The 14,372-nt window shown below is 46.6% G+C and overlaps 4 protein-coding genes across 5 annotated transcripts; 1 reads left to right on the forward strand and 3 right to left on the reverse strand.

The window, feature by feature from the left end:
• Positions 1-516: 516 nt before the first annotated feature.
• LOC108086864 (prolyl 4-hydroxylase subunit alpha-2-like) lies at positions 517-2,617 on the reverse strand. Its single transcript, XM_017183925.2, has 7 exons — positions 2,372-2,617; positions 2,017-2,319; positions 1,768-1,961; positions 1,207-1,718; positions 1,009-1,143; positions 787-952; positions 517-725 (listed from the first exon to the last, which is right to left on the reverse strand). Exons 1-7 carry the CDS (start codon positions 2,599-2,601, stop codon positions 640-642), a joined length of 1,626 nt encoding a protein of 541 aa, XP_017039414.1. The 5' UTR covers positions 2,602-2,617; the 3' UTR covers positions 517-639.
• Positions 2,618-2,700: 83 nt separating this feature from the next.
• Positions 2,701-4,694, reverse strand: LOC108086865 (prolyl 4-hydroxylase subunit alpha-2-like). Its single transcript, XM_017183926.1, has 7 exons — positions 4,465-4,694; positions 4,108-4,410; positions 3,838-4,031; positions 3,262-3,788; positions 3,094-3,204; positions 2,871-3,036; positions 2,701-2,811 (listed from the first exon to the last, which is right to left on the reverse strand). Exons 1-7 carry the CDS (start codon positions 4,668-4,670, stop codon positions 2,750-2,752), a joined length of 1,569 nt encoding a protein of 522 aa, XP_017039415.1. The 5' UTR covers positions 4,671-4,694; the 3' UTR covers positions 2,701-2,749.
• A 454-nt stretch (positions 4,695-5,148) lies between these two features.
• Positions 5,149-7,764, reverse strand: LOC108086795 (prolyl 4-hydroxylase subunit alpha-2). 2 transcript variants are annotated; one of them, XM_017183835.1, is made up of 9 exons: positions 7,356-7,764; positions 7,061-7,294; positions 6,646-6,948; positions 6,397-6,584; positions 6,210-6,343; positions 5,690-6,148; positions 5,578-5,631; positions 5,354-5,519; positions 5,149-5,293 (listed from the first exon to the last, which is right to left on the reverse strand). In XM_017183835.1, the coding sequence occupies exons 2-9, from the start codon at positions 7,240-7,242 to the stop codon at positions 5,232-5,234; spliced, it is 1,548 nt and encodes a 515-aa protein (XP_017039324.1). In that variant the 5' UTR covers positions 7,243-7,294; positions 7,356-7,764; the 3' UTR covers positions 5,149-5,231. The 2 variants fall into 2 exon arrangements, with proteins under 2 accessions (XP_017039324.1, XP_017039323.1); XM_017183834.2 differs by having other exon boundaries at positions 7,061-7,763.
• A 212-nt stretch (positions 7,765-7,976) lies between these two features.
• Positions 7,977-8,942, forward strand: LOC108086801. Its single transcript, XM_017183842.1, has one exon. It carries the CDS (start codon positions 8,014-8,016, stop codon positions 8,719-8,721), a length of 708 nt encoding a protein of 235 aa, XP_017039331.1. The 5' UTR covers positions 7,977-8,013; the 3' UTR covers positions 8,722-8,942.
• Positions 8,943-14,372: the final 5,430 nt, after the last annotated feature.

Genomic DNA, 14,372 nt, shown 5'->3' on the forward strand with positions numbered 1-14,372 from the left:
CAACACGTCGCTCGGCGGTGGGCGAGAGTTCATTATTAAAAGTTTTTAAAAGCAGATAAGTGCACAGACTGATAGAGATACTCGTATCCCAGCTCGGCAAACAGAGCCCAATACATGCGCAAAAATAAGTGACACTGAACAAAAGTTTTTTTACTCAGCAACTAATTGTAAGGGTAGATTTATTATAAGCAGACCTCCATTTGTTAAATAGAAAGTAATCCAAAGTGGCAGGGAATTTTTCATTTATGAATGTGTAGAAAAGATTCCCAACGCAGGTATGAGTACTAGTTTTTCGCGGTGCAGTGGAGCGATAACGATAGCCCCTGCTCGGTCGCCACTTCACCTCTAATTGAAACATTAAGTTGCACGTCACGTACGCGGTGTCAGACACTAGACGCCACCAGCAGGAATGGGGAACGGGAATCGGATTCGGGGAAGGAGGTCGCCTAGGATATGCTAAAATGCGGCTGCGGTGGCCTTTGGGTTACCTTGGTCGTGGAGCAGAAGCCTTCCGCCTGCCGGGACAATCAACCACTCAGCACTTTATTTTTTCCGTGTTGGCATTTTAAAAAGGCATTTAAGCTGAGCTGCGAGGGTTTCGTTAAGTGTGCAAAGTGATTATGGCGGAAATTTGTTTGTCTATGATTTCGAGGGGGATCCCGCGGGGGGCGGCAGGCAGGGTCTGGTAAATATCTGGCCCCGCTCGCGTATCCACTTGGTCATCACTGTCAAGGGATCGGGGTTAAAGGGACTCAATTGCAGGTTAATCAAGGGATGGGAACTTACCCCACTTGGACCCCACAATCACCGGACAGGCGGCGTGCCTTGTGAGGGGGTCGCCACTGCCATCCCGATGCAGATTGTACCAGAAGATGGCAGTTCCTGCCCGGGGATACACCGCATATCCCGCATGTCCGAAGACTGTGGCTCCGCCTTGCTCAACGTCAGTGAGCTGCAAAGGTGCAGAATTAATTAAGTCAACGAATAAGATAAATGTAATCCGCCTACATAGAAGAGCACTGTGGCAATCCGATCTCCCAAAGCTAGTTTTTGTCGCAAGGGTATTCCCTTAGATTTACCGGAAGCAATGTTAAAGTGATCCAAGTGCTGATGGTAGTGGCCACCTAAGCCGTAGTTTATCACCTGAAAAAGAGATAACCCTGTACTTATACTCAGTTTTAGAATTAATGGTGAGGCGAAGCCAACCTGCAGTTTTTCCGATTCGGCCAAGTCCAAGCCAGTCATATCTTGAATCCGCCTAGAAATTCTCTTGTTGAGCTCAGTATTCTCCTCCTTGATCCAAAAGGCCTTGGCAGTCCTCCCCTTCCTTTTCTGTTGGGGATTTCTATTGTGGATCTTGGCAATCTTCATGTTTCCAGCGGCCTTGCTCTTCAAGATTTCAAGTTCCCTTGGGTATAATACTTCGTGATATAGGACCAAATAGGGACTCAACCCGATTTGCTCCATTTTGAGAGGTGCCAAACGAAGGAAAGGCGTCGTGTTGGAGTTGTAGGAGCAGTGGAGTAGTCTGGAGGGTTTATCTTTTATTTTGTCGCACTTGAACTTCAATCCCTCTTTCGAATCTTTCCGCTGCTCATTATCCTCGAATCCACGATTTGGCTGACTTTCTATTAGGTTCTTCGTGCGCAGAAGAGCAGCATCGTGGGGTTTAATATGCAGAAATTTATCCGTTAGAAGAAGAGCTTTCTCATAGTTTTCTAGAAGAATACGGTTAGCTTTGAAAGCAACAATATTAGGAAAACTAACTTTTTTTCAGGTGAATCTCAGCCAGTATCTTAAGAACCTCTACTTCTCTGACTGTCAGGTGAGCCGGTAAAGACACAAGGTCCTCCTGGTGGTGGGTCAAAACCTCCTGCAGCCATTGAACAGCTTCTAATGGTTTCTGTTCCTCTACCAAGTGCTGGCCAATCGCAAATATGTCAGCTAAACCCATGCTGGCACTTGAGGGATTGATCGGATTAACGATATTTAAATGCTAATTAACCCTTTACTCACTTGTATTGTCTTCCATTAAATCGACCGCTAGTCAAATCCTGGATTTCAAGCTTGTAGGTACTCTGAATGCGCACTATTCCGGTGCACGCATCCCACAGGTCAGTTTCTGTGGGCAGTTCGTCCATCCATCTGTGCATGTTCCGAATCTGGGAGACTGCAACGGGTTTTTCCATGTATTGCCTCCAACCAATCCAATCCTGATTGAGTCGGCGTATCAGGGAGAAGCCATTTAAAGGATTGAATAAATAAGATGTAGGGTCCAGCCTTCCCTTCTCATTTTCCGCACGCATAACTGCTACTTGACTGGAATTGAAAGTCGTAAAGAATGTGCAGATAATTTCATGAGCAGATTCACCTGCGAATGTACAGCAGCTTCTGCTCAACAGACTCGGTGTAGTTTTCAAGGTTATCGATCAGCTTCTTTTCCAGCTCGAGCAGTGGCACCATTGTTACCAATGACAAGGAGTGGCTCATCTCCACAGGTCCTTTTCCAAAGGCCAGTGTAGAAAAGTTGACTGATAGGAGTACCAATAGGAGTCCTGGTAAACACTTCCATATCTGGTTTATTGCCGCCATAAATGTCATTTAATATATATAACTTAATAGACATTTAACCAGGCCTACTTGAATCACTAAAATTTATTTATATTATTGTTGGTGTCGGTTTGTTGAATAATCAGATCATTTAAGGACCAGCAGTAGTTTTATTAATGGAATTCAAAGGTTTTTATTTTTAGTTCTTTAGGCATGGCCTGCGAAATATCTGACTCCGCTCCCGAATCCATTCAGTCATCACTGTGAAAAACATAATATTAAAGCTTGTTTCGATAGGTAGAGTGACTCTGAAAGCCTACCCCACTTGGATCCCACGATCACCGGACAGGCGGCATGCATAGTCGATATATCACCGTTTCCATCCCTGTGAAGATTGTACCAGAAGAGAGCTGTTCCGGCTCGGGGATATATGGTGTATCCGGATTTGGGAAAGACAGTGGCCCCACCCTGCTCAACGTCAGTTAACTGGGAATAATAACATGATAAGTGCAGAGGGAATACACAATTGAAAAGTGCACTTACGTAAAACAACACTGTGGCCACACGGTCTCCTAATTTCTCGCTTAAGTCGGTGGAGGCGTTGAAGTAATCCTTGTGCGTGGTGTAGTGTCCCCCAATACCGTAGTTTATGATCTGCACCAAACATACGAGGCTTATATTAATATATCCTATAGTAAAGGGTTATCCCACCTGAAACTTTTCAGAGTCGCGCAAGTCTAAGCCAGTCATGTCACCAACTCTTCTGGTAATTCGCCTGGTCAGCTCGTTCAGTTCCTTCATCACCCAGCGGGCCTTGACACTCCTAGCCCGATTAGCAGAAACTCCTGTGGATCGAAGGACCCCGCTAGTCCGTAAATCCAAAGCGGCAAGCTCTATCAACTGAGCGGATTCCAGTGGGGAAAGCACATTGTGGTAGAGCACCACATACGGATCCCATCCGATCTGTTCCACTTTGAGAGGCGCCAGTCGAAGGAAGTGGGTGGTGCTGAAGTTGTAGGAGCAGTGGAGTCTGGTGGTGCCCCTCAGCAAGCCCCTGCAACTCTGTCTATGGGCTTCTGCGAGCGAACTATTAAGTTTCTTATTATTAGTTTTAAGGCTAGGTTTTGACTGGGTTTCGATGAGGTCCTTTATTTTTTGAAAGAGTCGCAAAAGATCTGAACTTTGAGCTCTAAGCATCAGGCCTTGTTCCACTAAAGGTAATGCCTTTGAATAGTGTTCTGAAACAAAAAGATTAGGTTTGGAATTGCCTGAGGTATGAAAACTAACTATTTTTCACGTAGGTTTCAGCTAGAAGTTTAAGCACTTTAACTTCTTCAATTGCCAGATGCACAGGTGCACTCGGAAGTTCCTTTTGGATTCGGTGATGAACTTCCTGAAGCCATTGAACAGCTTCCATCGAACTATTCCCCTCAGCGAGATAACGGCCAACCGCAAAAATATCTGCAGTACTCATAGTAGAACTGAAAATAGTGCAAAAAATACTGAACATTAAAGTTCTTGTTCCTACTTTCCGAAATTTCTGGAGCGAGAACATACTTATACTGCCTGCCGTCTAATTCACCCCTGACAATGTCCTCAACTTTAAGGTCATATATTTTCTGGATGCGGACAATTCCGGCACAGGCATCCGACAAATCCTCCGCTTTGGGAAGATCTTTCTTCCAGCCGTCAAAGTTTCGCTTCTCCACTGTGCCCACAGACTGTTTCATGAAAGTTCGCCATTTAGGCCAATCCTGATGCAACCGGCGGAGGAGTGAAAATCCATTCAGGGGAATGGACAAATAATAAATGGCATCCAGTCGTGCCTTTTCGTTTTCCGCCCGAATAACTGGGATGTGACTAGAAAACAAGCTCGCTAATAGACCCATTAAAGAAATACAGAAAACTCCTCACCTTCGCGAGACCTGCAACTTCTCCTCGAGTCTATTAGCATAGGCTTCGAGACTGTCGATCAGCTTTGCCTCGAGTTCAAGAAGCGGAGCCATTGAGGCCACCGATAAAGCATGGCTTTTATGATCCTCATTTTTTCCTTTTACCAGAAAAGGAAGGAGCAGCAGAATCAGAAAACATCCTGACATTTTTATCCACTTGCAGAACATTGAATTAAAAAATACAAATTTGTGTTCAGATTATTGGTGCTGAAACTACTTAGTCAATAATACTTGGAATTGTTTAATATATAGTTAATGAGCGGGAACGGTTTTTTTTATCACAGAAACAACAATATTTCACATTTTTTAGTCACTCTAATTAGTTTCGCTTGGCAACTCACATTACCCAAAATTGTTTTTTATCAAGACGGAATTTTTTCTCAATGATCATAAAGGCATAATACACATTTCTTTTTTGTCTAGGGTGCTACAGGTAGTGGTTCGTTATCTCACAATACTGAGGCACGTTGTCAAGTAGTTCGCTGATTCATAAACCTAGATACCGCGATATGTGGCAGGTAATTTCACTTGTTGAGTTTGATGAATGGCTTTTGGTTAAAGCACTTCTAATTATACTGCCTAGGACTGGGAATTCTTGACTTTAAATTGTTCTTATCGCTGGGAAAATGATTTAATTGACAGCATGTTTGATTGTGGGTTGACTTTATTGAGTTTCATAGTGGGCGTTTAATATCACTTGTTTATATTTAGACTACTTGAGAATCACAGTCACTTTTTAAGGCACGGTCTTCTGAAGAGCTGTTCGCGCTCTCGAATCCATTTGTTGCACACTATTGGAAATTCAAAAAATCATTTAAGAAGAAAAGATATTTGAAAGAAAAGTTACTTACCCCATTTGGAGCCAACTATAACTGGGCAGGCGGCATGGAGTGTTTGGGTATTGGGCACTCCGTCGTCTTTGAGGTTGTACCACATTATGACTGATCCACGTTGGGGAAATACAGCTTTCTGAATATTTGGGAAAACAGTAGCACCGCCCTGCTCGACATCCGTCAGCTGAAAGAGGAATTATACATTCATTATAAAATCGATAAAAAGAATGAAGACTACTCACATAGAATAGTACTGTGGCAATCCGATCGCCGCTCATTAGAGTAAGATTGGAGTTCTGTTCGCAGAAGAATAGTTAGGGTAAGTTCTTTTTTACGGATTTACCAATCACTCACTGTCTGGTTGAAGAAGTCGTAGTGCTTGTCGTAGTGTCCACCCAACCCGTAGTTCATCAGCTGCAGCATTTCGGAACCGAGCAGATTGAACCCGGTCATGTCGGCGATGCGGGCATTCAGTCGAACAGTTAGGGGGCTGTAGGTGTCGGGGAACCAGGCCACCTTGGAGGTCCTGGTCTTCACCACCTCGTTGCGACCTGAGGAGGCCTGGAAGACTGTGGCCCTCTTCAGGCCCGGGGTGGCCATCCCCTGCAGCTCCGCGATCTCCTTGGCGGAGAGCACCTCGTGGTAGATCGCCATGTAGGGGTCCAGCCCCACCAGCTCCATCTTGAGGGGAGCGAGGGTCAGGAACGGGGTGGTGGTTCTGTTGTACAGACAGTGCAGCCTGCCATCGACGGACGGCGGGAACTGCCCGCGGCAGCCCATCTGGTAGGCAGTTACGCCCACGGCGTTCTGCACCTGCAAAAATGTGGGTGTCGGTTGAAGGGAGCCCTATCTACGTGGCGAGCTTATCACCCACCTTTAACTGGGGTGCGTTGTTGGAGCCCGTTCTTATCATCGTTTCGATTTCCGACTTCTTCAGCAACAGTTTAATATCATGCGGCTTATCAGTCAGTGCAATGTTGACAACTTTCAGGGCATCGGCGTTCTGGTCTGTTGTGATTCTATTAGCATGGAACTCGCAGATTATATCCATTACAACTCACTCAACTTAAGCAGGGATTCGGCATAAACCATTTGCACTTCGCTTTTGGAGATCTCCAGGGGAGCAGCTACGGTGAAGACCTCATTCAAGACGAGCGACTGGTAGAGCCATGCAGCTGCAGCCGCATAGTTTCCCTGGTCGAAGAGAATCTGCCCCAGAGCATAGGTGTCCAACGCTGTTAAGCTCACACTTTCAAGGGTTTTGGGTTAGTTTTCCCCTTTATACAATTTTAAATTATAATAGTATTTACTTGTATTGCTTGCCATTGAGGAGTCCGTGGGCAATCTCGGCCACTTTGAGCCCGTAGGTACTCTGAATGCGGTCCAAGGCGGTGACAGCCTCCTCGACATCCGTGTTGGTGGGCATGTGCTCCCTCAGCTCCTGGATTTTCTCCATCTGCGTGATACCCACGGGGTCGTCCATGAAGAGCTGCCAGATCATCCAGTCGCGGTTCATGCGGCGGATGAGGGAAAACGAGTTGAGGGGGTTGGACAGGTACTCCTCCGTGGAGCCGCGGGCTCTGTCGTTCTCCAAACGCATACTAGTTACACTTCTGCAGGAGACGAGCAATAGTCAATTCAAGGCCTTCCAAATTGTCATATCATTTTGCATAGCACGAGGTAACCAGTTGATATAATTCATAAATAACATTGAAGTATGTTAACCTTTTTACAATCTCCAGCTTTTTCTCCAGCTCTCGGGCGTAGTCATCCAGGTTGTCGATCAGCTGCGCCTCCAGATCGAGCAGTTTCACCATTCCAGCCACCGAGGTGCAGTGGCTTTCCTCTGCTTTCACCCGAAGGATGAGAAGCACCTGGCAGGTGAGCAGGATCAGTGGGGAGCGCATCGTGGGTACCTTTCTGGTTGGGGTTCTTCTGGGGTCTGCGTGCCAGAGCCAACTGTCGGAGCCAAAAACTGTTGAAGTTGGCACGTTAACATCGGGCCGAGATAAATATTCACCGAATGCCGTTAATAGCGATTCTGTCGACAGCTGATAAGCGGGGGTATTGATAGCGGCACGCAGCGATTTAATTAACCCGAGAGCACCGGAACAAAAGTATCGCGTTGGCGCTACGTGCTTTCGAATTGGAGCCAAAGGTGCGTCACCGAAAAACGTGCTGAGAGCACTGGCCACCGGCTGTCTACAATGTCTGTGATGGTCAACGGGGGAACTCCCACTAAACATAAAAGTGCTGATGGTTGGAAAGCTTTACTGAAGGTTATTTCACCCAGTTTCTGTTATCTGCTAGAGATATTTTTTATGTAGACCATACACAACATTATTGATATAGCTATCTACATTGCAAGCTAACTATTCGATGTTGATTTATTGCCGTATTATGTATTTTTGCAAAAAGAAAAATTACTTTGTTTTGTTCCTTTATAGTCAGTGTTTTTAGTGTGGAACAGCATACCTTGTTGAACTCGTAAACCAATTCGCAATCGAAAAAATACCTTGATCGATAGCTGGGGTTTCCAGCTTTCCGAAATAGTGTTGTGTTTTGAAAGGCCAGGCAATCTTATACCGTTGATCTTTACTTCTCGTTTAAAAAATCAGCATCAAAGTATCACAGGGAATACTGACAGTTAGTTATCTGTTTGATTTGTTCACTTTGAAATGTCTACCCCGTCCACAAGATCTCTTTATTCGTGGGTCTACAAGCACGATGCCTTGACGGGGGTAGACAGTGTGGTGGGGACCTTTCAGCCTGAGGCCCTGCGGCCCGTGCTCTTCGTGTTCTACACCCTGGAGGCGGTGGTCAACATGTTCTGCATGGGCTACCACATCAAGGGCTTCCAGGTCACCCAAATGAACATGTTAAGCTGGGATGGGCAGGCGATCCACTACTTCTACCTGGTCGTCTTCTACGTGTTCATGGTGCTGACCCTCTTCCAGAGCGTCAACATCTGCACGGGGCACCGGGTGACCGTGAACATGGAGATCTGGAAGGCGTCGACGGCGGCCATCGTCTTCATCCTGATATCCTTGACCTCGATGTGGGATGCGGAGCGGTTCTTCCACATGTTTTTGATGAACTCGAATGTCCAAATCACAAAAGGCGACTTTGTCCAGGACCAACCGGTGCACCCGTACTCCCAGTACTTGCAAGGCCAGTCCATCGCTTCGCTGGCGTGCGGAATGCTCTACCTGCTCCACGCCTCCATCATGATCGACGTCAAGCTGACCTCCGACCTGAACACAGGTCTGGGGCGGGGCTCCTACATGCCCATTCCGCTCTTCGTCCTGGGACGCGAAATCCACGCCAAGCTGAACAACTACCACTGGTTTCGGGATCTCTGCGCAAACGAGCCGATTTACATTTGAATTGATTATCATACGCCGTTTTAAAGGGGAATTGCATCTTATATTTGAGTTCCATCTAAATTGTGTACGTGGACTGGAGATCTCAAGAATCGGAATCAGTGTCTTCCAAATTTCGTTCTCAGCATGTAACCGTATTGTACTCGATTATTTATTTTTTAATTCATGTAAAGTACTGTACTACTTTGGAATTAATGTATTATTTTTGATTATTGCATCTTAAAGAGTCGTAATGTGTATAGCAATCGAATTCCGCTTAGTCGGATCACTCGACCATGCGGTTCTCGCTGGTTAATGCTCGCCATGGAAGCCAATTGCTATCAGCTTCAGCCATGAGTGAATCCATTGAAAGGATTTCTGCGGAAACCTAAATACCGCTTTGTTTGGGGCCCACTTGTTGTGTGTGCCAAGGTATGGCGGAAAAGGCTTTAAATTTTACACTTTTATGGAGCGGCAAAGCGGGATTCGGATGGGGCCGGGTCATATGTCCTGCCGTTGATATCGGCTTAACTTTGCCATAAAACTGTCAGCGTCATGCCTTTTGCGGGGTCGGGTTGTTGGACAAATGAAATAAATTTTACAGCCAAATGGACAGGGCGGCCGAACAAAAAGACCGAATGCACGGAGCCCGGAGATTTGTGTGCGTGCAGGGCGGAGTGTGTGGCAGCGGAGGCACATCTAATGCGGACAACAAAAGCACCTGTGACCTGGAAAGCGTCCTGCCGGCCAGGCCAAGTTTATGTCCGTGACCGTAGACGGTTCCGGGTTTCGGGTTCCGGGTCGGCTTTACGGGTGCGCTGTCCGCTGTCCACTGTCAACAGCTGGGCGGCCTTTAAGCTGCTTTGGGCCACTTTAAGCCAGACATGGCAAATATTTGCTCGGGCATTGTTGCGCCGCCGAGAGTTCACCCGACTCCAGAAACAGTGGAGGCAGGAGGATGTTCATCAATTAAGTGTCATCAATCATCGGCGCACGGATCAAAATCAGCGACTACAGCGACGGGCAAACATGTCACGGTACAAAATATCGTTTAACCTAAAACGCCAGGACCACAAAACCAATTTACTTCAGTCAGTTCTTGGAAAATCAGAGCCGCCTCCCCTGAAACCATCCCTCACTGAACTCAGAAGCACTTCGAACACCTAAACACACAAAGGCTAATGCATTTTCGGGGAAGGCACCTTTAAGGCATATCAATTTCGGTTGGTGACCCACTGAATCCAATCGCGGGCATAAAACTCAAAGCGCTAAAACTTTGAGAAGTTAGGCGATGCTTTATGGGCGGCCACTAGCTCAAATCAAGCGGAAACTCCGGCTTGGATACTTGGATCCGAAACGACTTGTGAAACAATGCCCCATTAATGGCGCCCAACCGTCGAGGATGCCGAGGATGCCGCCCGCCAATCTCCTCCAATTCGAAATCAATGTCGAGCGGTTGCAGTTATGATTATTGCAGTTGTCGAAACTTTTCGGGGAGTGGCGGCGAAGGATAATGGGCTGGGCAAACAGAGAGGAAAGGTTTATGCAAATGCCAGCCGGGCTTTTATACACTGGCAAACAGACAGCGATGGCTCGCTAAAAAATGCTTATGACTTGTGTAAACAATTTGGCCACAGTCCTTAGTCCCAGGACCTCAGATATCCTGCCGGCCCTCCGGTTACGTGTAGGTATGCCCCGACCCCGTTCGCAAAATCCAAGGGAGTATCTCCAGATCTGGTGTGTAAAAATATTTTATGGACTTTGGCATTTTGCTGGGGAAAAGTTACTTGGCCCGATAAGCGGGCGTGTGTGACTTCCGTTTGTCCTTGCATGTCCTTCTTCGGCGGGAGGAGCGCACACTCTCGCACACACTTTCGCACACACACTCGCACACATTTTTATGCATTTTCTTAGCGGCCATTTTTATGCCCGCACACGTTTTCCATTAGACATCAACAGGACTGTCATTTCCCTATTTCCCTCGGCTCTTCTTGTTTGAACTCTCGGCGTGGTTCAAAATCCCGGGGGTTTGGGCCGCCTTGGCCAAGCCAACTTGAGACCTGTCACTCCGGCTTCTAATTGAAAACTGGGTCAATTGCCGGGTGGCACATTAATCAAATTCGGAAGCCCCGCCTCGCTTTGCATTCGTCATTAAAGCAATTATCATGTTGGGACAATTACTCTTTGTTAGGAGCGACTGAAAACTGAAAACTGCTCGCTGGCAACTTCAAGCTGCGAAACTTCAAACTGCGAATCCGCCGAACGAGATCTGCGCCAAGGTGGCATTAATCTTCATAAGCGTGACAAGTTCATTAGAATGGCAAACACGGCATTCATTTCCTGCTCACTGTGTTCCCCTCCCCGGAAAACGCTACCCCTTGATGGGCTGCTAATTGAAAGTGTAACTCAGAATGGGATTAGGTCGGGATCTCGATAGTAAGCTTGGAAAACTAAGTATTTTAGTGTCGGAATTCGTTTTAGCCTATAAGTTGATTTATATGGCATCCAATTATGGTGTTCTTTATGGTCTTTTATTCAGGTTGTTTAACAGCAAAAGAGTATGTAAAAACGATCCTTATCCAATGAAACCTTCTTCCACTTTCCTCTCGTTTTTCACCGTGGCTCGCATAATTCCGCGGATATAATTTTTTAGCGAGGCGCTGGAGCGCGACGCGTATAATGCGCATAATTTCTATGCCACGTTGGTCACCCGAAAAGTAAATGTAGACACAGCAAAGTCCTCCGTAGACGGGGAGCCACCGAGGTCGACCTTTGTGCCAGGACCACCGAAACACCCAGCCACTGCCACAACTAAAACAACAACAGCGGAGGCTTTTGGCAATGGTTTTTCCACCGGGGGGAAAGCGGCGAAGGGGTACTTTGAACTGGGAGCTGTGCCCATGAACAAAAGAGGTACATGCGAAAAATAAAACCTATTACCGGAATCATAATTATCTTTTATGGCCGCGTCTGTCATGACGACATTATGGCGTGGTCTGCTCCTGGTTCCCCGTCCCCTTCACTCATCCCATCATCCTGTCCTTCTCTGTGCACAGAGAGAAATCATTAACTAACTAAGTTTAATAATCTAAATAAATATTTCAGTAATGAGTTTGAATAAATGAGCTGAAAGCATTTGCTGGAAATGTTATATATCCCAATTATTGATTAAGTAATTGTATAGGAAGTACTGAAATGTAGAAAGGGGTTTTCAGTGCACTGTACTGTATCTTTTTCTCTGCCTCTCTCCGCACGTAGCAATAAAAAACCGCGAAATGCGGCCAAGTAGCGGCAGAAAAAAGTAACATAAATTACACGCAAACCCCCAAGGCCCGCTGTGGGGTTAAGGGCGGTGCGGGGTGTGCGTGTTCGGGGGCCCCACAAATTATGTAGTCGGAATAATATTTTCATTAGGGCCAGGAAAACAGTTTCGATTCCCCTCGCAGACATCTGTCGCCACGTTTGCCTTTGGCCGGCTGAAAACAGGTGTTTCCTAATTTATTGGCTTGGCCTGCAGACAATCCCCATTCCATAATAATTGTCGACCCACCACTCCGGAATCCACTTGTTCCTCCGGCGGAGTTATTGTTTAAAGTGGGAGGGGGAAACATTGTCTGCGGCTGGCAGACAAATCAAAGTGCCAGCACTGCTTGTCATGTGTTTTTTAATTTCTAACATTTCACGCGTCACACTCCCACCAACTCGGAAGAGAATACCCCACCCGTGGGTCTACCATGCTAATGCCTCTGACAGAGGGCTCTGCCATTGTTGTGCACTTTGCTGCAAATTATGCGAGACACGTCGCCCAGCCGCATTATCCGCATCTGAACGGATCGAAAAAGGCCAGCTCTCCGGAGGTCTGGAGGTGTGCCTGAGGTGCAATCCTCAGCGGAGGAGGAGCAGGATTGCGAATAAGAAAGGGAGCCCCCATCCCAACTGGCTTGGACAGTTCTACGTGTGATAATCCCAGCACCGCTAAAGTTTTCTTAACTGAAGAAATCTGTTTTGAAAAACTGTAGTACCTCTTAACAGAAACTTAAGTAATCTGAATATAAAGTGTATCCCATTTTCAAAGGTATAAATGTATAAAATGAATATCCTTTTATGTGTTAAAAGTACTTTATCACAATACTTTATAAATATTACAGCCTAGTCCCTGTTACCTCTGATACCCTGGAAAATAAAACCAGCAACGAGGGTCTGCTGCGATGGCTGCTCATTTCGCCCAAGGCCAAGTGTGTGGCGTTCCCCTTGTGAAGAGCGCAAAATGCACGTGCTTCTTTTGTGCGAATGCTGTGGCTCTGACTGTTGTTGTTTCTGCCTTTGCAATTGCTAGCCGCCGCCTGTTGACAGGATACTTCAACTATTGTTTGCCGGGATCCCCGCCTCCTGTTTAATTCAGCATGAAATTGGTTTGTATTATGATTTTGCAGTCGCTTGCGCCCTCGGCGCTTTGGCAAACACCTCAGCAAGTGTCGGCAGGCTTTAAACTTTAACAGCACTCTCCGAACGGCGAAAATCCATAAAAAATATTCTCCTATACGGGTATTTACTGCGGAAAAGTTCGCTTTGATGCTACTTTAATTAAAAACTGCGCGCTTCGCGTAACTAGCACTTGATTAATTTTTGGTTGCACGCAAAAGTAAGGCGAAAAAATGCAAAGCAAAACAGAGACAGAACCGCAAAAAGCAGCAGGAAAAAAGGATTCAAATTAATTATGTCCATGCTGTGCTCCGGGGTTCCGTCCTGGGCTCCATTCCGGGTTTTTGGACCGCTCCGCTTTACGTTATCAGCGCGTGCTCCGCATACGAGGTGGATAAAGGATGGGAAAGGAGCACCCAGCCAGGACCCACTCAGGATGAGGACATTGCACGCTGTGCCCCGAGAACTGGCCGCCATTCATCTGGGTGAACTTTGCAGCTTAGTGGGCGGCTGGCTTTGATATTGAATTTCCGCAAAATGAAATACGGATACTGACCACGGCCACTGAAAATGTTACAGTTCACAAATGGGCGTGATCACCGTTTCAAAGTGATTTACTCAACACCGAAATAGTGAGAGGAGGAGGACCGTTCCCCGATTGAAAGTTGATGAACGATTGAAGAACTGCATTTCATTTAACAAAAACTATTTCAGAAGTCCCATTAAAGGCACAAAGAACGTTTCGTGGAAAGTTTATCACGCTGTTAAAGAGGTTTAGTTAATAAAGCCGCGACATGAGTGGATTCCTTTTAGATTCCTTCTGCACGTAGTCCTTAAACCTGAGCACACGAACTCGCAGAATCTAACCCCCACAAAGGGAGAAACAGATACAGATTCACACACAGCCTCTTCATTTGGCTTCTGAGACAAAGGAAACCAGCCTCGACCCGCCGCTCAGATATTAAATACAATATTAATAATCTCACATGTGCGGGTGGGTGGTGCTCGGGTGGCTTCGGGTGGTTTCCCGGGTGGGTGTGTCGACAGCAGCCGCCAAGAGCCATCCGTCATCCACTCAGCCACACACTCGATTGTTACCTTACTCGGGAATACTTCTGTGCTTTGGGCCGCAGACTGGCGCCAGGCCAAAACAAAGAGCCATCAACAAAAGCGAGATGCTCCCCCGCCCTTGGAAAACGCCCTTCCCAAAGCCAACCGCCAATCGCTAATGTAAATGTTTGTCTGCTATTTGA

Source organism: Drosophila ficusphila, unplaced genomic scaffold, assembly GCF_018152265.1.
Source record: "Drosophila ficusphila isolate 14025-0441.05 unplaced genomic scaffold, ASM1815226v1 contig_791, whole genome shotgun sequence".
NCBI classification, from domain to species: domain Eukaryota; kingdom Metazoa; phylum Arthropoda; class Insecta; order Diptera; family Drosophilidae; genus Drosophila; species Drosophila ficusphila.

Coding starts and splice junctions, on each gene's coding strand:
- LOC108086865 (XM_017183926.1), bottom strand. CDS start 4,670: ATGTTCTGCAAGTGGATAAAAATGTCAGGATGTTTTCTGATTCTGCTG. Junction 3,037..3,093: donor TGGCCACAGTGTTGTTTTAC/GTAAGTGCACTT, acceptor TATTATTCCCAG/TTAACTGACGTTGAGCAGGG. Junction 2,812..2,870: donor GATCGTGGGATCCAAGTGGG/GTAGGCTTTCAG, acceptor TGTTTTTCACAG/TGATGACTGAATGGATTCGG.
- LOC108086801 (XM_017183842.1), top strand. CDS start 8,014: ATGTCTACCCCGTCCACAAGATCTCTTTATTCGTGGGTCTACAAGCAC.
- LOC108086864 (XM_017183925.2), bottom strand. CDS start 2,601: ATGACATTTATGGCGGCAATAAACCAGATATGGAAGTGTTTACCAGGA. Junction 2,320..2,371: donor AAGCTGCTGTACATTCGCAG/GTGAATCTGCTC, acceptor TTTCAATTCCAG/TCAAGTAGCAGTTATGCGTG. Junction 726..786: donor GATTGTGGGGTCCAAGTGGG/GTAAGTTCCCAT, acceptor ATCCCTTGACAG/TGATGACCAAGTGGATACGC.
- LOC108086795 (XM_017183834.2), bottom strand. CDS start 7,581: ATGTTTAGTGGGAGTTCCCCCGTTGACCATCACAGACATTGTAGACAG. Junction 6,585..6,645: donor CTCAATGGCAAGCAATACAA/GTAAATACTATT, acceptor AACCCTTGAAAG/TGTGAGCTTAACAGCGTTGG. Junction 5,294..5,353: donor TATAGTTGGCTCCAAATGGG/GTAAGTAACTTT, acceptor AATTTCCAATAG/TGTGCAACAAATGGATTCGA.